General features: G+C 48.6%; 1 protein-coding gene across 1 annotated transcript in view; it reads right to left on the bottom strand.

Annotated features, from left to right (window-relative positions):
• Window positions 1-5751: 5751 nt before the first annotated feature.
• Window positions 5752-25885, bottom strand: part of NOL6 (nucleolar protein 6) — a 127823-nt gene continuing 107689 nt past the window's right edge. The window contains exons 22-25 of the mRNA XM_029913867.1: window positions 22300-22424; window positions 21775-21864; window positions 6388-6588; window positions 5752-5781 (exon numbers count right to left, since the gene is read on the bottom strand). Coding sequence (XP_029769727.1) covers window positions 5752-5781; window positions 6388-6588; window positions 21775-21864; window positions 22300-22424 — 446 coding nt within the window. The remainder of the gene's footprint in view (window positions 5782-6387; window positions 6589-21774; window positions 21865-22299; window positions 22425-25885) is intronic.

Here is a 25885-nt window from a genome sequence, read left to right as displayed (position 1 = left end):
CCATTAAAGGATTTTAGGGAACCAAAAATGTTGGTCTTCCATGACCTGAGAGCTTCTGATCTCAGGAATGGGGCGGGGGTGGCTGGACTGCTGAAGGGAGGGGGCGGATTTTCTGGAGAAAAGGCATGTAGTGCACGAAGGATGATTTAAACCGCGTGACCTTGTTTTTCTAACCCTCATTCCCGCCCTCCGCCTCTTACTTCCCTGCTGCTGCTCTCGCTCATTGACTGCATCATGCCTGCCTTCAGACCGGGAGGTCGCTGGAGAAGGGTCTGGTCTCTCACTCGGTCTTTGGAAAGGGCCCAGCACATCACACTACTACAGCACAAATAATAAATACACTAATTAAGGTTTGTTTGGGCCTTTGAACACGCTAAGTGCTCTCGTTAACAACCTGCCTATAAATCCTAATGAAAATTAAACTGTAGCTATTTGCTTAAGATATTTCCTAAAAGCACTGGCCATTTGCACTCTGCAGGCCTCGCTGCTGGGGTAATCGCTATCTTGACTGGCACTCTGAGGCTCAGTAGCGCATCAGGAACTTCTTTTCTCAGGGTCAGTGGGAAGAGCCAGTGACAACGTCTAGGCAGCCAGCCGGAGGATTGTTTCAGCATCCAGTGGCATTACAGAAGGAAAGTGACACCAGGATTGGAATTTGCCCATAGAGATTGAAAGTCACCAAGAAATTTGAAAAAAGGACAAACAGAAGAGCTACCATTTTTGTGCAACACACTAAAAACCAATGGCTGGGTTCCCAGAGATTTGCGTGGGCCTGCCAACATACTGTTCTGCATGTGCCAACCACAGAAGGAAAGCAGCCATGTTCTTTAGGCTGCATTAAATAAAAGGTTGCCAAATTGTAGGGGTAGGATTTTACATTTGTATTAAATATAGTATATATCAAATGTATTAATGGATGTTTTAAGTTCATCCTGCCAGCCGTCCATTTTAAAAAGCAAAAAGAAATGACCTTCTGGGGCACTGGTAGAAACGCATCTGACAGACTGCCAGTGTCTGTATTGATTAAGGCAGAGACAGACCAGAACAGTCCTTATGACTGATTATGGTCACCTTTTGTTTTAGAATAAGCTGTATTATAAAAAAATGGGGCCTTGTTTCCTATATGCATTACAAACTAGCCCCTCTAGTCATTCTTTTTGTTTTAAGATCTAGTAAGTAAAAAATAAAATTTTAAATTGTGTTTATGTTAATTAAATTAAAGAAATGCTGAAGGCCCAAGCCACAGTGTAAACTATTTTAATCACAAAATTTAGTGAGGTTTAATTTCTAATGCCTTTCTTGCTCAATATAAAACACTGCTGTTTGTATATCTTTGAAGGTCTCTGTAAAACCTGTTTGTGTAAATAAAAAGTGTGGGCCTAAAAAAAAAGTGTAAAGGCCGTTGTCGGAGCCAAATGGTCCCAAAAAAGGGGGGGGGGGAGGAGGTAATTTAACAAACTTATCAACGCCAAAGAACCATCAACGCACATCCATAACTAAGGGAAGGCAAATTAACAACCCCAAGGTAAAGGCTGGCACCCCAAAAAACAAAATGCTGTGGTGACGACGCAGGAAACAGAACGCCAGGTTTGTTGGTAGCCAGAGAGCTTTATAAGCTTTCTGCAAAAAGCTTTTTAGGAAAACTTTTTCTGGGGTTTTTATTATTTCCTTACTTTATTTACAACTTATTTGAGTGGTTACATTTTTGCTTATTTAGAAGGCAGGCAGTATACATGAGCATGAAATTACAAATTTATTTTTTGAGCGCGTGGACACCAGCTGCAAAGATGATGTCATTGTTGCCAATAAGTTTTCCAAACACAGACCCAGGGACAAGGTTACTCCCGCCTCGTTACCAAGGGAACAGTTTGCCGTTTTCTTGGACTTGTGATTAGGGAGCAACACATTCCTACAACAAAACAATTAAATCAAATCAAAATGGCCCTCTCAAAGGTACTTTAAAATGTAACATCAAAAAATAACACCAATTAAAAAGTAACCAGTCATAAACTAACAGCAAAATCCATAGACTTCAACACACACACACACACACACACACACACACACACACACACACAAAAAGACTGTTAAAAACAGGGTGCTTTGCCATGGGGCTTTGTGTTCGTCTTGCCACAACTCCAAAAGCATCGGATCGCGACCGACAAAGTCCGGCTCCCCATTGCGACCAATCTGGCTGGCCACTAAATTAATGCAGCCTCTGGACTGGTAACTATAAACATTGACTGGCGGGACTGTGTGCATAGTGTGTACATGTATATGTAACTAAAATGCATATGCTAACTGCTGTATTCTCAATAAATGCGGCATGTTGCCTTCTCTCCTATTAAAAAAAAAATCTCGTGTACTTTGTATGAGCATAACAAAATGAGTCGGCGAATCACACAAGATAGAGATGGAAGAGCCCCATTGGGCCATCTCCCTGACAAAGGGAGAGCTGTTCCATCTAGTATTGTTTACTGGTGCACTGTTTGGTCTTGCATGACTGAATTTTCACTCCTTTCTTTGGAAGATTGCTCCACAGACTCTGTAGGGAGACAGAGCATTGTTCTGCAATTTCTAGGAGGGTGTTGCAAACGGTGGAGAATAAAGAGTACATCAAGTGACTAATACACATCCTCTTAGCTGAGGTTAACCTCAGAGAGAATGTGGGAGAAATATTGGAACTATATATGGGCGAGTATGTGTACATGCATACACGCACCCACCAACACATCTGCCTGTATACTACGAGTCACGGACTTGTTTTGCAATGTGACAACAGAGAATTTCCTAAAGCCACTTGCCAGATTCACCCGTCAGAGAGGCCTTTATTCAGAACAGACACATTTCCTTTCTTCTAGAGGGAAGAGTCCACAGATTCCATCATATCCAGGACAAAAACCTTCTTCATCCCCAGAAGTCTATTTTTTTCCTCCTCTCACAGTGTATGAGCATATATATTTGCCCACCATTGCTTTAAGGCAGAAATAAAAGTTGTTTCGCAGTAGGAAACATTCGGAGTGAAATTCAGAAATTTCACTATATTCAATAACTGTTAGTTAATCCTTAGAGAATTCAGTGCGTGGAAGCATCTCAAACCTACCAGGATCTTCAAAGGGCTGGTCACTCCCATCCTGCCCTGAGACTTCTGGTTCTGCCACTCGGCAAACCGTTACAGGAAAAGACGCACCGTCCGGGGTCTGTGGACCTACCCACCAGAAGAAAGGTTTTTCTTTTTCTTCTGCACACAGAAGATCCACAGACCCCTTCCAGTGGGCTGTCCAGGAGCAGTCTGCAGTCAGGGAGGGTTTGATATAACAAAACTCTATGCAGCTGAGTAAATAGACTCTTAATCTGTGGAACCACAGCATGCAGAATCCTTTGCTCAAATACTGCTTTGGAGAAGCTTGTAATACTTTGTAAACTTATGCACGCTACGAAGAGAGTCCACAAAATCTTTCATTCCAGGAGGTAGCCACTGGGGAAGCTCTGAGTTTCTGGCCTTGTAAACTTCTGTTTTGCACCATTGTATCCACCTGGACATGAATGAATGGAATAAAACAATGACCTTTCGCCAACAGATGGACTAAAACAAAAAGGAGTCAGTGATTTTCTGAACTCTTTTGTATCTTTGATGTAGATCTTCAACTCTCTCCTAACATCCAGGGTATGCCAAAGGTTTTCAGTAGGATGTGGACAAAAAGACGGGAAGGACCCTCTGGAATACTGAATTTACCTTGGACATGAAAGCTGCATTGCTTCTTAAAACTTTGTCCTGATGGAAGGTGCAGCGCTGTGATTCTACTGATGAGACTCCCAGTTCTGAAACTCTTCTTGCAGAAGTGAGAGCTGAGTGCTAAGAGGAAAACCACTTTTAAGGAAATAAGGACATTTATCACAGAGGTTCAAAGGGTTCTTAGTAAGCCATTTAGCACTAAGTTTAGGTACCAAGGGGGAATCCTGCAAACTGGAGTAGGGTTGACACGAGACACTGCTCTAAAAAAATCTGGGTGGGACATGATCCTGCGTTTTCCTGTTGTCTGGAAGATACGGAGGTTGCAGCCAGTTGAAATGTTAATGTTTGAGGTTTAAAGAGCAATGTGAGACCTTGGTGCAGGAATGTCACCTTAGCCTTGATAGGATCTATCTGCAAGTCTTTACACTCAGTCTCAAATCTGGACCAAATCCTTCTTATGCCTTATTTGTTGAGCTTTTTCTGGATGCTAAGAGCATGCTTCTTAGGGCCACTAAATATCCTTTTTTGTTTTAGCTGGAACCTCACAAATACCAAGAAACTAGATTCACCTCCCATGGGTCGGGGTGGAGGATCGGTCCTCATCATAGAAGATCCCATCAGCGTGGGAGAAACAAAGGGTATTCTGCCTGCTGCACCAAGTCTGAAGCCCAGGCTCTCCACGTACAACGCAGGGCCACCAGAATTACCTCTGCTGTCTGCTTTGTAGCCTCTGAACTGCATTGGGGAGCGCTGCAAATCGTGGAAAGACGGACAGCAGCAGCCCTTCCAGCCACGGAAAGGGTGCATCCATGGCTACAGGTCAGTGAACCCTTCACCTGGGGCAGAAAGTGGGAATCTCTGCATTGAATTGGGAAGCAAATGGGTGACCGAGGGCTCTGAGTATCGAGTCGAAGACCTCTGGGTGAAGACTCCACTTCTCTGGCTCTCTCCTCTGTCTGCTCAACCACTCTGCCCGGGTGTATAACTCTCCTCTTATGCCGAGAGCTCAGAAGGGACAGAGGGTTCTTTTCTGCCCATGAACATAGCAGGTTGGTTTCTCGTAACATGGCTGTGGATCTGGTGCCTCCTGGTTTGCTGACAAAAGCTACTGTAGCTTGTGCTCGGACATCGTTAGAACATCTCTGTTGCTTAACTCTGCGGCTAGTGCTTTCAGGGATAGCTAACTGCTCTGAGCTCAAGCCAGTTAATACTACATCAAAGCTCCTTCTCCATCCGTGCCGTTGTATGAATCTGTTCTTTGAATGAGCTCCCCTTTCTCTGAGACGGGCATCGACTGGAGAGAACTGCGGACACAGCTCCGAAATCTTGGGGACCTATGAGTCTCTTGACTTCCAGACACCAGGAGAGGGATTTCCCCAAAGAGTCTACCCCCTGGATATGCAGAAGAGGCTTCGAAGTCCCTCCTTAAGAAGGGGGTCCATCTTCCCATCCGTCTGTTCTTTGAGGAGGAAAATCACCCTCAGCTGGGATCACCATGTCTTGTACTAGGGATGGATCTATGAACATTATTGTGCCTCTGGGCCAGTCTCCATTGCCAGGAGACTGGTGTCACGCTACTAGTCGCATTCTGCACCATGATCTTCCGTGCAAAGCTGGGAGCCATTCACATGCCCTTCCCAAACCAGAGTGCGTCTCGCACAGCAGCTGATGAGACAGGGTTGCATGCCCGCAAAGCATCTGCTGCCCAGATTGAATACTGCTAAGGCTGCTGCCACGTGCCCACTGGGTGGCTGACACAGGTGAGGGGATAAGGGCTTTGCCAGCGTGCACTGGTGAAACACGCTCTGTTTATCCACAGAGCAGGCTTCCCCTCGCTAACGTGCCTGAAACTAACCCTGGAGAGACCATCCTCCATGAGCGAATAAGGGCTTCAGTTCCCATGGCTGGTTCAATCCTTAGCTTCCCTGCTGAGACTACTACGGAGCCAATTAGTGCCAGCTGCAGTGGTTTCCACGTTGTAGACACCTGCGGCATCCAGACGCATGTCACGTAGGCTACCCAACAGCCATCATGTGCAGCATCACCTAGATGTGGACACAGCCATCTCCCATGATCAGTCCTGTGAGCCACTCATCCCCCCCGCACCCTGTACTCCTCTTTTCTATCAGGCGCTCAGAGAGCTCTCTGCAGTGATCCCACTGCTCCAGCACCCGCCACAGCCAGGTTAGGGGGCCAGAAACATTAAATTAACTGAACCACGAAGACACTGTTAGGGCCATCATTTGCACTGGGATTGTGAGGTCCCTACGCAGGGCTCCAGGTGCTATCTATCTATCTCCTAGAACTGGAAGGGACCCCGAAAGGTCATCGAGTCCAGACCCCGGCCTTCACTAGCAGGACCAAGTACTGATTTTGCCCCAGATCCCTAAGTGGCCCCCTCAAGGATTGAACTCACAACCCTGGGTTTAGCAGGCCAATGCTCAAACCACTGAGCTATCCTCTGCTACAGCGATTCTTTCGCCGGCTGACATCCCAACTCCCGTGGAATAGGGATGCAGTCACTATATGCAGGAGATGGAGAGGTTTCAGTATCCAATTCCTGCAGTGAAAGCAATCTGCACACAAGATACCCACACAGAGCAGCTGAGCATGCGTGCATACCCACCCCTGAGGCCCACAGCCACGCTTACCCTCAGCTCCTGGAGGTAGCACTGAACTGGATCATAACCCACCACTGGGAAAGTGAGGGTCTTGACCGGAGCATCGCTCTTCAGCATTCCCCGGCTGAACGACTTCGCCGGTCGGTCCACGCCCTCCAGGTGCCGGGGGAGCTGCTTGGCATTCAGGTGGATAAGGATGTCATAGAAATCCAGCGGTGGGCGGAAGACCATCTGCAGAAGGGGAGGAGAGGGAGACAGGGGTAACACTGCTTGCAATATGCAAGATAGAGTATAGGAGCCTTGGATCTCATGCCCAGGTATCCTGGAGGAGGGAACGATACCCCACCAAGTTCCTGGCATCATTAACTCTTCAATGTCCCATTCCGGGCCAGCATCTGTTTCAGTACCTTTGCTGAAAGGGCTTTTTAATCAACCCAGTTAGGGATGCAAATAGCCTTTACAAAAAAGTAACCGCTTAAACTATTCAAATTGTATCGGTTAAACGTTTAACCATTAAGGAGTTCACAACAGAGGTGGGGAACTAGGAGTGCGGTTGAGAGGGGGGTCTGTTGCAGCATGCCTATGTTTTACGTGGGGCTCCCCTGCCAGCCCCATGTGTGCCCCGGGTCCCGGCTGCCAGGAGTCCTGGGCGTAGGGCCTGCAGCCGAGTTTAAACATTAACTGAATACATTACCAATAAAACTGAGGCTTATCAGTTAACCGGTGAACATTTTACATCCCTAGTTAGAGTAGGAGACTGGGAGTGTGATCTAGTGACTGAAGCAGGAAGGAGGAGTCAGGACTTTTGGGCCCGACTCGCAGCCCAGCCACTGACTTGCTACGAGACCACAGACAAGTCTACACAGCGAAGACCCCGCGGCCGGCCTGTGTCAGCCGACTCGGGCCCCGGGGGCTCGGCTGTTTCATTGCTGTGTAGCCGAGCTCTGGGACCTTTCCACCTCGCAGGGTCCTGGAGCCCAGGCTCCAGCCCGAGCCCGGAAATCTACTCTGCAATGAAACAGCCCCATGAGCCCGAGTCGGCATGGGCAAGCAGCGGGTGTAGACGCACCCTTAATCTCTTCTTGCCTTGGCTTCCCCATCTGGGTAGTAGAGTTAATTGTATCTACCCCATAAAGCATTTTGACAGCCTCAGAACGGAAGATCCTAAGAGCAACATATTATGGTTACACCGCCCGGGTCAGTGGCATGCAAGATAGTAACTATGGGCATGTCACGGCAAACGATGAATCAGATTCACACTACGGGGGGGACAGAGCAGCCCTCACTAATGGGTGCAACAGGGGTCAGGAAAACCCTCCCGCAGAGTCAAGCAACATGTGGATACGCTGATGGCAGGATTTAAATCCCGTGTCTCAAACAGCACGGGAAGCTAAGTCAGGGTCTGTCTCTCTCAGTGTAGGACAGCCGCTGCACTACTTACTCAGGGCACGTCTGTGAGAGTCATGACAGATTAAAGGGAGAGGGAATGGAAAGGATGTTAGATTATTCGTCAGCAGGCCCGGGAAGAAACCCCAGCATCCTACATGCATTCATTTCTGGTGGGCTGCGTGCTGCAGCTTCCTCTCTGAAAAGGGAACCAGAAGTTTGTGCCAAGTTCAAACAGAGGGAGCAGGAAACAATTGAAAACCAGGATTCCTGGAGCCAGGCTCCGTGTTGCCTCCCTCCTCTCATCAGCCTGGGATTTTCTCTCTGCTGCAAGGCCACTTGAAGCCAGCCACGAGGAAGGGAATAAAATGCACTGCCCAGCTGCTGTCGTGCAGTCTGAACTCTCTCACCCACCCACAGTTTGAGAAGAGCCCGTCGCAATCTGGTCACGTCGGACGATCGGGGCAGGGGAGAGGGCGGCTGCTTTCCAAGCCAATCTGGGCTCCTGCGGAGAGATCGAGCCACTGTGTTCTGGCCAGGCGGTGGGGAGGGGCCAACTGGGCTCTGCTTCTCACTCCCCGGCCCACTGAAGCTGGGAGCAATGCTGACCAGCAATACCACTAGCTCAGAGGAGAGGAGCACGGGAGCCCCAGACCCTCAGGCAGCCCTGGCCAGAAGATCTGACAGTAGCCTGCTTAGGGACCAAGCATATGCTCTCTCATCCTGGCTACGAGGCGGGTGGACCCACGGGGCTTCCTTCGTGTGTGAAACGAGGGTAAGGCCCAGGAAACAGAAAACTCATTGGGAGAGGGACAATGTCAGGGACCCTCGGGGTGCAGTAAGGAGGCACCTAAAGATCACGGAGGTCAAGGGTGACATTGGCTAGGGAGACAAAGAAGATGTAGAGTGGCGTGGACTCCCAGCATTAACAGGCTCCCTGCAGAGGGCATGTGGAGCTGAACTAAGCTGAAGGGCATCTCTAGGGCTATGTAACACAATGAGACGGCCCCCTCCCTCAGAACCCCATAGCCCCTGTGCCAGGGACATGGGGATTTCGATCTCCAGCCTTCCACCGCCCCAGTGCTGCAGCCAGTCCCTCAGAGGACAGCTGAGTCTTCAACCACGCACAGGCGGAGGAGGGGACGGGTTTATTATTAACAGAGCGGAGCGATGCCGGACAGATAAATATTTGGACAGAGAGGAGATGTGGGGATTTGGCCGCCGCTGCGTTAAAATGGAAAAAGCAGCTCATCTGTGGAATAAATGATGTCGCCAACCACTGCCCCATCAGCATAGAAACACACGGGTTGGGGAACACCGCCCAGGAAGGCGTGGAGGCTGGTCAGCAGCCAGGCTTTGTGGAGGGTAACAATCGGACAGCCCGGAATTCTTAGCAGCTCCGTGGCCTAGCCTGCAGGGCCAGGCAAAAGTTATTCAGACGGAGCCTCCCCCCCCGCGAGAAGCTGCCGCAGAGCATCTGCCAAGGTCCCTTTGCAGGTGGAGGGCCTGCGGGCCTTTGGCTTGCTCCATTTGGCCTGCTCTGCCCTTAGGGAGAAGGAAGGTAAGAGAGAAAGAGCTTGGCGGGTGGTCCTGTCTAGAGAACAGGGCCCTGGGAAGTTTTGGCTTCTGCAGGAGAAGAGATTGGATGGGCGGGAGATGTTGTTCAGTGCTGCCTCCCAAAGGAGCCTGAACAGCTAGGATGCTAATGGAGAAAAGCAGGGAACCCGCTGCCCTGGCAGAGTTCTGGGGCATAGACGGGGGGGGGGGGGGGGGGGGCTCAACCCCACGGACCAGTCTGAACCGCAGCCCCAAGTGTCTCAAAAACATGAGAAAGGTCAGGGCGCAGCATGGCCTGGTTACGGCAGCCACTCCCTGCTCCGCATTCCATCCCTTCTGATTCAACTGAGGAGGGTGCAGCTCGCAGCTGCATTTTACAAGGCATTTTTCCCCCACGGCCCTGGAAACCATGTCCTCTGATCTCCCCAGAGAACGTTACAGCTCCGAGGGTAGACGAGCAAGCGTCGCCCGTGCTGCCCTGCTAAGGTGACTTAGGTCTGGAGGGACCACCCCTAAGACAGAGAGGCGAGTTCCATTTTCATAGCCCATTAGATCCTCAACTTCCCTGTTGAAACTGCCAATAAAGGAATCAACTAATGCCAAGCCCTCTGGCTGGGGCACTGTGATGTTAACGCCCAGCCACAGGGAACTCAGTCCCACCACTAACCACAGCTTCTGTTACCTCTCTGCTCTGTCCTCGAACATGCAGCTGAAGGTTTGGTCTGAGAGTCATATCAACCACATAGAGCTAATTTTCGGGTACTGCCAGACCCCTCCAAGCCACTGTCCAAAGTAAAGGAAGCTAATTTAGGCCAGTCTATACACAAAGTTGCACCGGTTTAACATCATACAACATCACACCTTTAGTTGAAACAGCTTCAACTCTGGTGGGCAGACAAGCCATTAGCCTGATGAAAGGGATTAGCCGCACTCTGGCTCTGCCTTTTGGTACGGCTGCCCCGCTCCTGTTGCTTGGCTTCTCCATTACTGGAAGTTTGCAACTATAGTAGCCTGTTCTGCTAATCTCTTTGTGGATGAATAGTCCTTTTGATCCACCCAGAAGACCACATCATCCATCAACGATCTTCTCTTTCTCTGCCTCATGTTCCTCTGCCATTAACTTTCCTTCCAGTGCCCATAAATATGCATCACCCACTGAAGCTCTTAAAAATGTGCCCTGCAAATCAAATCTCTTTTTCCATAAGATCTCTAACTAGTGTTTCCTGATTTCCAACCATCTCCAATACTTTTTCACTGGTTGTGCAGTCTATCCATGATATTTTTAGAATTTTTCTATAACACCATAAGTCAAAGGATTGTATCTTCTTTATTCTGGATTGTTTGAATGTCTATGTTTCACAATCATAATTTAACACAGACCAAAAGTAAGTTTAAGAGTCAGACTTTAGTCTTCAGATTTATGTCTCTTCTCATCAGACGTTTATTCTTCCAGGATGTCTCTCTCTTGCTATGCTTGTGCTAACTTCAGTAGCCAATCTTCCATCTTCTGTAATAATGGTTCCTAAGTAGTAATAGTTTCTCACTTGCTGAACGGCTGTGTCATTCACTGGAACCCATTGCATGTTTTCCCAGGATCCTTGCATATCACCATAGTTTATGTCTTATCTAGAATTCTTTGAGGGGGTCAATAAGCATGTGGACAAGGGGGATCCAGTGGATATAGTGTGTTTAGATTTTCAGAATGCCTTCAACAAGGTCCCTCTCAAACGCTATTAAGCAAAGTAAGCTGTCATGGGATAAGAGGAAAGGTCATGGATTGGTAACTGGTTAAAAGATAGGAAACAAAGGGTAGGAATAAATGGTCAGTTTTCAGAATGGAGAGAGGTAAATAGTGGTGTCCCCCAGGGGTCTGTACTGGGCCCAGTCCTATTCAACATATTCATCAATGATCTGGAACAATGGATAAACAGTGAGGTGGCAAAATTTGCAGATGATACAAAACTACTCAAGATAGTTAAGTCCCAGGCAGACTGCAAAGCGCTACAAAAGGATCTCACAAAACTGGGTGACTGGGCAACAAAATAGCAGATGAAATTCAATGTTGATAAGTGCAAAGTAATGCACATTGGAAAACATAATCCCAACTACACATATAAAATGATGCGGTCTACATTAGCAGTTATCACTCAAGAAAGATCTTGGAGTCGTTGTGGATAGCTCTCTGAAAACATCCACTCAATGCGCAGTGGCAGTCAAAAAAGCTAACAAAATGTTGGGAATCATTAAGAAAGGGATAGATAATAAGACAGAAAATATCATATTGCCTCTATATAAATCCATGGTGCGCCCACATCTTGAATACTGCGTGCAAATGTGGTCACCCCATCTCAAAAAAGATATATTGGAATTGGAAAAGGTTCAGAAAAGGGCAACAAAAATTATTCGGGGTATGGCGCGTCTGCCATATGAGGAGAGATTAAGAAGACTGGGAATTTTCATTTTGGAAGAAAGACGACTAAGAGGGGATATGATAGAGGTCTATAAAATCATGACTGGTGTAGAGAAAGTAAATGAGGAAATGTTATTTACTCCTTCTCATAACACAAGAACTAAGGGTCACCCAATGAAATTAATAGGCAGCAGGTTTTAAAGAAACAAAAGGAAGTATTTCTTCACACAATGCACAATCAATCTGTGGAACTCCTTGCCAGAGGATGTTGTGAAGGCCAAGACTATAACAGGGTTCAAAAAAGAACTAGATAAATTCATGGAGGTTAGGTCCATCAATGGATATTAGCCGGGATGGGCAGGGATGGTGTCCCTAGCCTCTGTTTGACAGAAGCTGGGAATGGGCGACAGGGGATGGATCACTTGATGATAACCTGTTTTATTCATTCCCTCTGGGGCACCTGGCATTGGCCACTATCAGAAGACAGGATACTGAGCTAGATGGACCTTTGGTCTGACCCAGTATGGCCGTTCTTATGTTGTCCACACTCAACTCTAGACCAGTGGTTCTCAACCATGGGTCCAAGGCCCCCTGGGGGGGCGTGAGCAGGTTTCAGGGGGGCCACCAAGCAGGGCCAGCATTAGATCGCTGGGGCCCAGGGCAGAAAGCCGAAGCCCTGCAGCATGGGGCTGACGCCCGGGCCCTGAGATCTGCCATCCGAGGCTGAAGCCAAAGCCTGAACAATATAGGTCTGCGGGGGCCACTGTGGCATGAGGCCCCAGGCAATTGCCCTGCTTGCTACCCCCTAACGCCAGCCCTGGCTTTTACATGCAGAAAACCAGTTACTGTGACACAGGTGGGCCATGGAGTTTTTATAGCATGTTGGAGAGGGCCTCAGAAAGAAAAAAAGATTGAGAACCCCTGATCTAGACTATACTCCCCTGCTATATTCATTTATCAGCTCCACTAACTTCATCAGACATTCTGAATCCCCAACAGCACTGTGTCAATCTGCATAGCAAATGTTAACAACCCATCTTCCATTCATCTTCATACCCTTTCCTGTTTCTCAATTAATTTCATAAAACACTCGCTATAAATGTTGAATAAAGTTGGTGACATTATACAGCCTTCTCTCAATCTCCATTTCCATCTCCCATTACAAACACCTTCTGACTCCAGTATCACTGTTTTATTACTCAGCATTCATTGCCATCAATCCCTGCAGCTGTTAATATACTGAGCTATTTGTAGTGGCAGATTCTGTCAAATGTTTTTTGGAACTCAATGGAACACAAGTATACTGGTTTCACCATTTCAGCTGATCTTTCTAATACGAGCTTCAAGTTCATAATGGTGTTTATCATGTCCTTTCTATGTTAGAAGCTGTATTGTTGTTCACTGACTTAATCACTCTTTCTTTGTATTCAGTCTTGAACAATTCACAGGAGTATTTTAGAGGCCTGTGATACCATGCTGATTGTTCTGTAGTCTTTATAGTCCATAGCATTGTTCTTTTTGGGGATGTGGATACACAATGAGGTTGTAAAATCTTCTGGCAGTTTCCCCCATCTCAAACATCTTTCATAACCTCTGGCAGGGCTTTCAAGCCTTCATTGCCTATGGTTTTTAATAATTCAGCCAATATTCCATCACATCCTAGCGTTTTTCCATTCTGAAGTCTTTTTACTGCTTCCATGATTTCTTTATCCATTACTGGTGGACTTGGTTGATTTCTACTTGAGGTTTTTCAGGCCTATCGCCACCATATAATTCCTTGATATATTCTCACCATCTATCGTTCTTATCTTTAGGGTCTGTCAAACATTGTCCATTTATGTCCTTAAGGATATTATCACCTTCCTTCTGTAATTAAAGGCTCTTATCTTCTGACGCATCTTACTTTATCTTCATCCAATTGTTCAATTTCTTTGCATTTCTCATTCAGTCATTCAAACTTTGCTAATCTGCATTTATCTTTTATCACTGTATTAAATCTTCGGTATTCTTTTTCTGTTGTCGATCCTTGTGCTTTTACTTTCCCTCTTTCGACCATCACAGCAATAATTTAAATCTGTTATTCATGTTTTTTTTTATTAGCTAGTAACTTCTTCTCAACATGTTTATTTGCAACTTCTTTTATAGCACCTTCCAGATATCCCCAGTCATCTGGTGCTTGGCTTTGCTAAGCCGCAAACATTGCTTAATGGGGGTCATTTTGCTCAAGTCTTTGTACCACGGATATACTTATTCCCAGAATCAGAAAGAATTTCCATGTCACTGCTATAGTGAAAAGAAAGCTGAACTGGCAGCTAGATAAAGACTGACTAAATAAGACTATATATTAGACTATATATTAGAAGGAAGCTGCCACGTCCAACTGGCCCCAAAATACATAGATTGAGATTTTCAAAGCCGTCTCAGGGCTTCAGACACATTTCTTTAACTGATATTTATGGTGAGTTTCTCTACAGTCCCTAAATTACTTTTGAAAATCTCAGTTGTAGATTTTTAATCTGGCTGAGGCCTGTTAAGCAAGACGGGGGGTTTCAAAATATATGCCCCCATTCCTACTCTCTGTACCCATGAACGGTGCAGGCATTTCCCGCCATGGACGTTAATATTTTATTGATCATTCGTCACACTGAAACTGCTGGGAAATGAATGGAGGTCCCAGCATTGCAGAGTCTGGGAAAGACACAGACTTTCAGAGTTGCTGTTAGCTCTGTTCTAATGGCAGCTGCTCAATTTCTTTATTTTAAAAATAATACACTTCCCAGCACCTCTGGAAGTCTGGATTTCATATCCCAGTTTGATTTGCTAGGCACTGCCAACCCACCCAAGAATATAAACCAGGTCAGCGCAGCTGTATCATGACAGATTTGTGGGGTCGGGAATTTGTTTTTTCTCTAGCTACTATGAAAAACTTCTCTGCTCTCAAGTCTTTGTAGTTCCTGCCTGTTGACCTTCACAGGTCGATATGGCCCATTGGTTAGAGCCGAGAATTGAAGGGTCCAGATCTGCCAATGACCCACTGGGCGAGTGAGTGCATTTTTCTGTGCCTCTGTTTAACCACCTGTAACAAAACCTCATTCCTGTTTGCACGTTGCTCTGTTATTATTCATTACAATCTACGTAGGCAAGACAGGCAAAGAGCAGGAGGGGAAACAGCGTCACACAGAGGGGAAGTGACTTGCTCAGCGTCACACAGAAAGGAAGCGACAGAACTGGTGTCACGAACATCTCCCCAGTGCCCGGAGTGAACGGGTGACATGCAAAAAGTATCACTTAACAGTTGCTGAATAAGACACGGTGATGACATCTCTGTGGTGACGGCAGCACAGCCTCCCCCTCTCTCTAGCCTTATCCCCACTTCCAACCACTCCTATGGGCTTAATGCAAACGGTTTGCCCTGCCTCCTCGCTAGCCCACGTGTGGGGCTTGTCCTGACTCCTGTCATCACAAGCCTCACTCAGGGAACCAGCCTCAGAAGCAGGGGCCGGAGCAGATCTGGCATGGAGCCAGCAGCCGCCAAAGAGAGTCAGGATGGCAGGGAGCCTACGCAGAGGAAGGAGGCAAGGGGGAAGAGGGGTTACATGAGAGAAAAGCGGATGAGGAAGCGGAGAGGGGGCAAGGCAATGGCTGGTGCTTTATCTCAGCTGGAGTCCCTCTTGGTAGGGCCCTAGGACCATGCCGATATAGCCCAGCATGTCAGAGCTGGGTGCGTCCCTTGGGCAGCCATTCTGGAAACCACACCACTTACAGACACAGACTTACGAGTTTAGAAAGAGCCAGGCCTGAGGAGCTCAGGATCCACACATCCCTACCCGGCACGCTGCTCTCGGCAGCGCCAGAGTCCTACCCTGGAAAGACAAGGCAAGCTTCACGGGCGCTGCCCATGCCCGCCTCCTTTCCCACGATGCCTTTTCTTTCCAGCTGAGTAATTTAATATAAAAGCCAGCCCAGGCCAGAGGCCACCTCCTCATGGAAACAGAACAGCAGCCAACAAAGGGGGCTCCTGAGAGTTATTCTAGGCAGCTTTCCACCAAGCTCGACAGGGAGCGACGTCAAGACACACGAAGAACCAAACGCCCCCGTGAGAGGGGCCCAGGCTAACCAGGGAAGAACGCCGCACAAATACCCAACAGCAGCTGTCAATCCCTGACCCAGTGGAATGCAAGGCCGCGCCCAAGCTGCCGGGAGCCCTGCCAAGGGCTGGCTCCATGGAACACCTCCACCTGCCTTTGCAGCAACACGGGCCGATGGAGTAACACAACCAGCCGTTGGGGGGAGGGGGGAATAAGGGGTGTGTGCACAAGGGGATTACAGGTGGAGCACTAGTGACAGCTGGAGTCCCAGCTGCCCGAGCCTTCCCACATAAACATCAGTGCGAGTCACTCATGACTTTCTGAAGTTTCCACTGCTCAGGGTGGAGCGTTCCAGGCTTGGCTTCTGCCCCACGGAAAATCTCGTGTGTGTGTGTGGATGCAAAAATGTCAACAAGCCTACTCGAGCCATTTCTCGTGGGCAAAGGGGATTACAAATTCCCCAGTGTTAAAAAAAAAAAAGATTGGTTTTTATTCCCTTTTAATTCTCACTCCCCACCAGCTCTAACATGAAAGTAGATGGGGAGCACAAAGACAAACCGTGGGAGGGAGACGGACAGCCCTCACGCAGAAGGCCCTTCGGTGATCCCGCAAAGGCTGGCTCCGACCTGGCAGTGAGCAGTCCAGTAAGTGTCTCAGCACCTTCAGCCATTTTTTTTCCTACACTCCCTCCCCCCCGCCCAAACCGACAAGGAAGTTAAGTGTAAACCTAAAAAAACCCAACATTTTAAAAGCAGCCTCTAAGTTTGGGCATCTCCAGAGGCCCAATTTCAGAGATTCTGAGCACTACACCTTCAACAAGAGCCATCGGTGCTCAGAACCTCGGAAATACCTGGCCTTGTACATCTCAAGTTGGGCACCCAAAATGAAAATGCCCCAAATTAGCAGACCCCTTGAAAAATGCAGTTTCCACAAAACACCAGGGACTGAGGTAGGAAACGTATAAGAGTCGGAAATTCACAGACATTGATGCCACAAGTTAACATAACCCCATACAAAAAGTCTATGGGATCACAGATGCCCCCCTGCGCGTGCACACAAAACTGGCAGTCCTTCCGAGCAGTGAAGTCAGAAATAACTGGGATACACTTATGAACAACTTGAGAGCACAGACAATAAGAAAACAACACACATGCTCCAGGCTGCTGGAGCTGCAGTTGTCACAGGAACCAATTCCTATGCTTTACATCTCCATTCTGCTGTCATTAACGTTATTCTTTTGCACTTAAAGTCTCTTTCCCTCGCCCCTCTTGGTTTCCTAGTCTCTGCAGAAGTTGGCTGCCAGCTCCCACGCTGCCATTTAGATGAGTAAGAGGAGCAGGCAGGATTGAACAAAAGCCACTGTTTGAGAGAGAATCCTTGGAACTGCACGTTGTCCCTGACCTGGTTCAAAAAATAAACATTTTAATTAAAGCTTTACCACAGCTTATTAAAATCCAAGATCAACTTGGACTCAGGAAGAGGACCTCACATGGTGGCTACAATAACGCAATCTAGAAAAACAAGAGACATTTGTTATTCTTACGTAAAATTAAGCCCCAATCCTGCAATCAGATCCATGCAGACACCTGCGTCTATGTAAAGCTTTTTGCCTCCCCGTGAGGCTCAGTTCACAGACTCTGGGCCGAAGTCCCTGACCACCACGGGCATCCTCAGCCACAGAAGAATCATTTATTTTTGCTTTCATATTTAAAAAGCTTGGTGCCTATGCTCTACCAAGGCAAGTCTGCGAGTGTTTTGCCAAAATAAACCTGTAGCGCCCAACCCTACAAGGTGTTTAGGGCCATTAATGACTCCTTGTTTGGACTGCAGGAGTGCGCAGAGGTTCCATCTCTGATCAAGCTAACACACAGTAGCAGACAGACACTCCCTGCGCTGAAAAGCTGACAATGCAAAGTGACGGGACAGGCGAAGTGCTGGAGAAAGAAAGCGCTGCCGTGCCCATGTTACTGAGCCCAGCTAGAGATTACGGCCCAGGTTTTTAAAGCTGTTCAGGCGTTGCGGCACTTAACGCGATGCTGATTTTAACGACGCCTAAATAACTTTACAAAGCTGGGCCCAAGGCCACCCAGGAGGTCTGTGGCAGAGCTGGAAATTGAACCCAGATTTCCTGAACGCCAATCTACCTGTCTTAACCACAAGGCCAGTCTTCTTCTTAAGTCCTGCTAGCTTCAATGAGAGCTGGGGGGTGCTCCGCACCTCCTAGCACCAGGCCCTGGAAGCTTGTGCTCCAGCAGGCACGCAACATTAAAGAGGAAAAAAAACAGAAAATGTTTGGGGCCAGATCCTGCTCACAGGCACAGGCTCAGGTTTTCAGAGGTCCTCAGGGATTGCTCCACTCGGGGCTGCAACACCAACAAACCAAAGTCCCACTGAATCCCCGTGACGATGCCAATTTTGAAAATGAGACTTGGGGCTTGCAACACCCAGCATTGCAAGAATAAAGAATCTGGGCCTATTCTTAGTGCTGTGACCAGTCTCGTTAAAAGTCATTAAAGGCTGCTCAGGATCAGACGCCCAATATTTTCCTCTTCAACAACAACTTGCAGGCTCAATTAACGTTCTCCCTTTATGCCACAGTATCCAAAATGCAGGTAATTCTCCTGGGTAAAGCTCTAGATAAAGCACTGGCAACCAACAAATTAAACTTCCTTTGAAAACAAGAATTCAAGGAATAAGCAGCAACTAATGGGGCTTCCCCACAAGTGGGCTGCTCCGAGACGGGAGGTTTAAAAACAGACCTGCTCTGGAAATGGAAAGTAGGGCGAGGGAACCAAACGAGAACTCCCAGCGTCAGTAAAGGACTGCAGGGTAAAGAGAAGGGCAGCCAAGGGAACATCATGTGTTTAATGCTAATCCAAGCAGGCTATGATGTGGAATAAACCAGAGGGTTTAGACGTACCTCAGCGGAAAGAGGTGCTGGGGAGAAAATAAGTGTGGCTAAACGATGAAGAGAATGGAATTAACAATTCAAGTTGGTGAAGACACTGAACCACATTTTCGATCTATGCCAAGGAACAAAATGACGTCGCTAACACAAGCAGGGAGTCCTTATAAAAAAATAGCTCCTATTCGCCAGGACATTCCAGATGGGTGGACCCATGTGCCTGCACAGACCCCACTGACATCAACAGGGATCTCGCCACACAGGGAAACCAGCAGGATTGGGGCCATAGCTCTTAACGGTGAGTAGATAGGATCTGAGCCAATCAGTGACGTGCACCCTCAGAGAACGAGCAAACAAACGTACTGCACCACGGACGGTGATATTTGAGGAGACCAGGAACTATGGACGGTGGCAGCATAAAAACAGAAAAAAGGAGACTCAGAACAGATCTTCAGGAGAGAGAAAGTGTGACTGGCTATTACTATCATCTAGCTCTAATCTGTTCTCAGCAACTGTTCAATTTCTTAGTGTAGACAAGACTTTAATATCACTGTTAACTAATTTTGCTGCTGATCGTTTTAGCAGAAACAGACAGCTCCTCTGGGCTTGTAGGAGGAGTTCAGGACTGTGGGCCGAGCTTAGGGCACAGTCTCGCCGCTTCCCACACGCACGTGGGTACAACCCAACGCTCAGATCTCCCTTGGACTTCTCTTGCTGCACTCCGCTGTACTGATCTCAATCTGTACCTATAGCATGGTGCGTTGTACTCCAGCCTTACAGGCTAAGCGAGACAGGTACCTGTTTAGGTAGGGTAACCATGCGTCCCGTTTTGGCCGGGACAGTCCCTATTTTAAGCCCTGCCCCGGCCGTCCTGACTTTTTTGACAAAAGTAGGCACTTGTCCCGTTTGCTTTTGCCAAGAGTAAAGGGGACAAATGCCCACTTTTGTCAAAGAAGTGGGGTGCGGAGGAACATGGGAGGGGGTGGTGATGGTGATGCCAGCTCCGCGCAGAGGCAGGGCTCAGGTGGGGGGTGGGCAGGGCTCGAGTGAGCAGCAATGCCAGCTCCAGTCTCATGCGGGGGGCAGGGAGGGCTCGGGCGAGCTGCAACACCAGCCTCGTGCAGGGAGGGGCGGAGCAGGCTCGGACCCACGTGGGGGAGGGGAAGGGGGACTCAGGCGAGTGGCTCAGGCCAGCCCTCTGCGGGGGTGGGGGAGAGGAGGACTCGGAGCCACGCAGGGGAGGGGAGGCTCAGGGTAACCCCACGCAGTGTCCCATTTTCCCTTTGGGAAATATGGTTAGCCTATGTTTAGGAACATTTGATTTCTGCAGGAAGCGACACTGGCCATTGGGTGAGGGGTGCTCCTCTTGCCGAGTCATTCCCAGACAAATGCCCAAGCCTGGTTTTAGGGGGTGCTATTTTTCTGCTGACAGGTTAAACCTGAGATCCTTTTGCAAGAGTCAGGGCATGAGCCCCAAAGTCCAGACCACATTGTCACTCCAGTCATTACATTCTGCCCCCCAGAATTCCACCTGCCCTTTCAGTTAGATGCACCATCCTTCCCTTCCCGTTCTGAACAGCGGCGTAACGCTGCTGTGCTCGAACGACGCACCCCAGAGGTGGTTTTATTTCAATGGTGGAGGAAGCAATTCCGTACATCCCCTGCCTACCACACAGGAATGCTGGTGGCTTAATCCTCACCTGAGGCGCTTCAGACTCCTCTGAGCAATATTAAGCACCTCAAACACAGCAGGGAACAGCTACGGAAGATCATTACTGACCCCACATGGCTCTGGCCTAACGTGAAGAGTTTTTCATTTACAGAACAGCCGTACGGTACATGTCATCATCCTCACTTTACCAAATGCTTGTCTCGGAAGAGGATCAGCCGCCTGAAGCAAGCGCACCCTCTTCTGGGCTCTTTGGAGAACGGCCACTTCCACAGCACTTAGTTTTCAAAATACAGACCCCGCTCCATGATGCTAAGTAACTCAGACTGCAGCATAATGAGGAGGAGGAAGGCCGGGAGAGTGAGCTAAGAGGCTACCATTTGGCATTGATTGCACTGAAGAGAGGCCCAGCACCTCTACGGGGAAACTCTACAGAGCCCCACAGGGATCAGACTTGGCTCTCTCTTCTCTCAACAATATCTACCCTTGTCTTGGGTTTAACAGCAGGCGGACATTTTTCAACCGAGACAGATTTTCATACAAAAATGGACTTTTTCCAATTTTTTGGCTAAACGTTGACAACTTTTTTAGGGGTTTTCCTCCCTCCTGCCCACAAACCATCACGTCACCCGATGAAATGAACAGGAAACAAGTTTAAAACTAACAGAAGTACTCCTTCACACAAAAAGCACAGTCAACCTGTGGAACTCGTTGCTAGAGGTGTTCATGGAGGATAGGTCCATTAAGGGCTATTAGCCAAGATGGTCGGGGTGCAACCCCAGGCTCTGAGTTTCCCTAAACCGCTGACTGCCAGAAGCTGGGATGACAGGGGATGGCTCACTCGATAAATTGCCCTGTTCTGTTCATTCCCAGACAGCATCTGGCACTGGCCACTGTGAGAAGACAGGATCCTGGGCTAGATGGACATTGATCTGACCCAGCATGACCATTCTTATAAAGCACAGAGCGGGGGTTCTCAAACTGTGGATCGCGACCCCGTTTTAATGGAGTCGCCACGGCTGGTGTTAGACTTGCTGGGGCCAAAGCCGAAGCCCGAGCTCCACCGCCCAGGGTCAAAGCTGAAGCCCAAGGGCTAAATCCCTGGGCAGCGAGACTCAGGCTTCGGCTTCAGCCCTGGGCAGCGGGGCTCAGGTTACAGGCCCCTCTGCCTGGGGTGGCAGGGCTCGGGTGGGCTCAGGCTTTGGTCCCGTCCCCCCGCCACTCTGGGGTCGAGTAGTAATTTTAGTTGTCAGCAGGGAGTCACGGTGCAATGACATTTGAGACTGCTGGCATAGGGAAAGGATCTGGGCAATAACTCCAGCTGCAGAAACAGCTAGCGGCCGCTGACCCCTGCGCAGCCCCTCCAGGGCAGGGGTAAGGCTCAGGCGCGCTAAGGAATTACCTTCACATCCTGGCTCCCAAGCGGGTCCTTGAGCTGCTCCTCCAACGTCCGAAGCGATTCCAGCGCCAGCACAAGAAGGCGCTGCAGGATCTGAGGAGGGGCAGAGAGTTGGAGGGTAGAACCAAGGAGGACCCCAGACATCACACAGCCCCCGCACTGCGATAGGGACACCTCGCTAGCTGCAGGGGCAGGTACCCGGCTCCAATGGGGGCAGGGAAGACACTGTCCTCAGCCGGACAACAGTGCTACAGTGAGGGGCATGAGGAAGGGAGGGACAAGGGCACAGGGGCTGGGGGCATTGCTCAGGTGCAGGGGGTAAACAGAGCCTGCACAATATCTGCCCCCTGGGTAGTGGCAGCTCTGCAGCAAGCCCAGCAAAGAAGCGCATCTGGAATAACCTTGACAGAGAAGGGGGATGGGAATCGGAGCACTCCAGTGCAGGGAGAGCAGAAGTTACCCTTGACTGGTTGCAGGCAGGCACCCCAGCGTAGCAGGAATGGCTGGGCAGGATGATGCCTGGCTCACCTGCGCAGAAGGACGCTCTTTGGTCCACACTGAGCTCCGCTTGTCTCTGGGGGTGGCGATGAACATGACGGGGAGGTGAGGCCGGGCAGCCACAAACTCGTTCCTGATCTCGGTGTAATCTGCATCTGGGGAACACACCCAAAAGCAACATCCGAAACCCTGTCCATCAGCCCTGCCTGGGTGCCCGCCACGTCCCTCTTCGCCCCCAGCAGCCCTGCCCAGCACACGCAGCATGGGAAGCCACCACTCTGCGCTCTCACCATAGGAACACAGGACTGGCGGGGACCTCCAAGGTCACAGAATCCAGTCTAGTGCTATCACGGGCAACCCAGTTCCACCTTCCCCTGGATAAACTTACCAAGCTTCATTTTAAATCTAGGTTCCAGAACCTCCCTCCTCTGTCGGTTAGGAACCTTCTTCTCATTTCCAGCCTAAATTTACTCAAAGCCAATTTATCCCCCTTTGCGATTGTGTGACACAGCTCTCGCCCCACCCTGGAGTTTTCCCTCCCTGATGTATTTACAGAGGGCAATTGGATCCCCCTCGGCCTTAGTTTTGCTGAGCTACATAAGCCAAGCTCCTTCAGCCTCCTCTCGTAAGACAGGCCCTTCATCTTTCTTGAACATGGGTGTTCAGAACGGGTCACCAAACACAAGGCTGAGCAGGGAACAGTCTAGGACCTGGGCAGCAGCCCTAGTCTGCATTTTCTGACGCTCTTAAGTTGGTCAAAGCCAACAGCTGAAGTGGGGAAGCAGAGTGAGGAGATGGTGGTGGTGCACAGAGCAGCACCAATTAAATATAAAGCCCACAGACCAATCCAGGCCAAGATGCTTCCACTGACATGACCCCAGGGTCACTCACAGCCCATCTGAGGTCAGGGATATTCACAGCATTATCGCACACTAGCGCTGAAATCTCCGGTACCACTGACCCCACAGTCAGTGTCTGATGCCAGCTGAAATAGCTTAAGAAATACAACAGCCTCAGCCAGCACTCTGTGCCAATGCCTGGGGGTGCCACTGGCTCCCCGTCTCCGCATCCAACGACTCTGCTCAGCAAAAGGACCTGGTTACAAACCTGCCCCTCCCGGGCTCACCAGACTTTGCATAAGAAGTTTCAACCCCACACACATTAAAACAACCTAGTAACAAGCCCCACAGCAGACGTTAAACTCTGAAATGTCGAGAGTCTTTCAACTACCGCAGAATTGCTACCTAGGCACAGAGGCTTGGGAGTCGGGGAGATCCCCTGTGCTCCCATCAAGTGCGTCTACACTGAAAGGAAGTCTGCGATTGGAGCACGAGTAGGAATGTCTGCGATAGCTCAAAGTTAGCCAGTTCACATAACAGTAGCGTAGATGTGATGGCAGGGATTCAGCACAGGCTAGCAACCAGAGTACATACCTAGGGTCCTGGGCAGGCTTGTACTCTGGCAGCTGGCCCACGAAGCCACGTCCACACTACTACTGTTACCCAGGCTAGCTAGACTAAAGCTTGCGCAGGTATGCCTATTTGCACTACAATCGCACCTGCCACGTGGACATATGCTCAGGGCTCCTGGGACCACGCACGGTCCTACTTCGGGGGTGCACAAGATCTTCAGGAAGTTTCTTCTTTACCAGCCCAGCCCACAGGTCCCTCTCTTGGGCAGGCATAATACAGAGCCCAAGAATGGCCAAACGGGTCAGACCAATGGTCCATCTAGCCCAGTATCCTGACAGAGGCCAATGCCAGATGCTTCAGAGGGAATGAACAGAACCAAGCAATTTCAAGAGATCCATCCCGTCATCCAGTCCCAGCTTCTGGCGTTTGGAGGTTTAGGGACACCCAGTGCATGGGGCTGCGTCCCTGACCATCTTGGCTAATAAGTTCATGAGGATACGCTCATCAATGGCTATCTAATTCTCTTTCGAACCAAGTTTTACTTTAGGCCTTCACAACATCCCCTGACAATGAGTCCCAAAGGTTGCCTGTGTGTTGTGTGAAGTATTTTTTTGTTTATTTAAAATCAGATTTTTTTGATAAAATGCTTTTTGAGGAAAAAACCAATCTAAAGATAGTTCTAATTAAGATATATCTTTGAGCTATAATGTGTCACCATAGAATAGGAATTATAAATTCTAATTCTATAGTATGAGACAATATATTCATGTAATGTTTAAGAAAAGTTTTGTAAATGAGTTCCAATAGTTCATGGATTAGGGACCCAATCTTATGCGGTTCCAAAGGCTTCTGTACTGATTTTTATAGATTCATAGATTCTAGGACTGGAAGGGACCTCGAGAGGTCATCGAGTCCAGTCCCCTGCCCGCATGGCAGGACCAAATACTGTCTAGACCATCCCTGATAGGCATTTATCTAACCTACTCTTAAATATCTCCAGAGATGGAGATTCCACAACCTCCCTAGGCAATTTATTCCAGTGTTTAACCACCCTGACAGTTAGGAACTTTTTCCTAATGTCCAACCTAGACCTCCCTTGCTGCAGTTTAAGCCCACTGCTTCTTGTTCTATCCTCAGAGGCTAAGGTGAACAAGTTTTCTCCCTCCTCCTTATGACACCCTTTTAGATACCTGAAAACTGCTATCATGTCCCCTCTCAGTCTTAGTCTTAGAAATACAGATTTCCATGCTGTATTTTGCGGAGGTTTCATCCACTCGTTTCACAAGGTTAGCAAGTTCATCTTCGCTGCCTGCCAGGCCGTAAATGTCATCAGCAAACCGAAGATTTGAGATTGTTCGCCCCCCAGTGCTGACTGTGCATCTGTGATCTTCTAGGGCATCGGTCACTATGCGCTCCAAGTAGATGTTGAACAGTGTGGGCAAAAGAAGGCAGCCTTGCCGGACTCCAACAATTGTTCAAAACCATTCTCCTATTGTGCCATTGACAAGAACTGCACTGCTGACCTTGGCATACGGTTGTTTAATGGTAAGAATAAGCTTACAACCAACATTTTACTTCTTCGTGGTTGCCCAAAAAGCTTCGTGCCATACTCTGTCAAACTCCTTCTTGAAGTCAACAAAGACGTGGTAGATGTCCTGCTGATGTTGTAAGTACTTCTCACATAGAACACGAAGATTGAAAATCTGTTCTGTGGTACTTCTTCCAGCACGAAAGCCAGCCTGTTCTTCAGCGATGATATTCTCCATTTGCAGCTTCAATCTGTTCAATAGGACTTTCAACATCACTTTGCTGAGATCATAAAAAATCACAGAATATTACGGTTGGAAGAGACCTCAGGAGGTCATCTAGTCCAAACCCCTGCTCAAAGCAGGACCAAAACCAACTAAATCACCCCAGCCAGAGCTTTGTCAAGCCGGGTCTTAAAAATCTCTAAGGATGAAGATTCCACCGCCTCCCTAGGTAACCCATTCCAAAAAAAAAAAAAAAAAAAAGGAAGTATTTTTGGCTAATCAAGCTTATGGTCTGGTAATTTTGACACAATTGCAGGTTGCCTTTCTTTGGCAGAGTGATGATTAGTGACTGTGTCCACATGGAGGGCCACTCACCGGTCTGCCAAATCTTGTTGATTATATCTATTACTATTTCTCCTCCGAATTTCATCAGTTCGGCTGGGATGTTGTCAA

The sequence above is a fragment of the Terrapene carolina genome, unplaced genomic scaffold (genome assembly GCF_002925995.2).
Source record: "Terrapene carolina triunguis isolate 2854851 unplaced genomic scaffold, T_m_triunguis-2.0 Scaffold998, whole genome shotgun sequence".
NCBI classification, from domain to species: Eukaryota; Metazoa; Chordata; order Testudines; family Emydidae; genus Terrapene; species Terrapene triunguis.
This window is presented reverse-complemented; position numbering and strand designations above follow the sequence as displayed.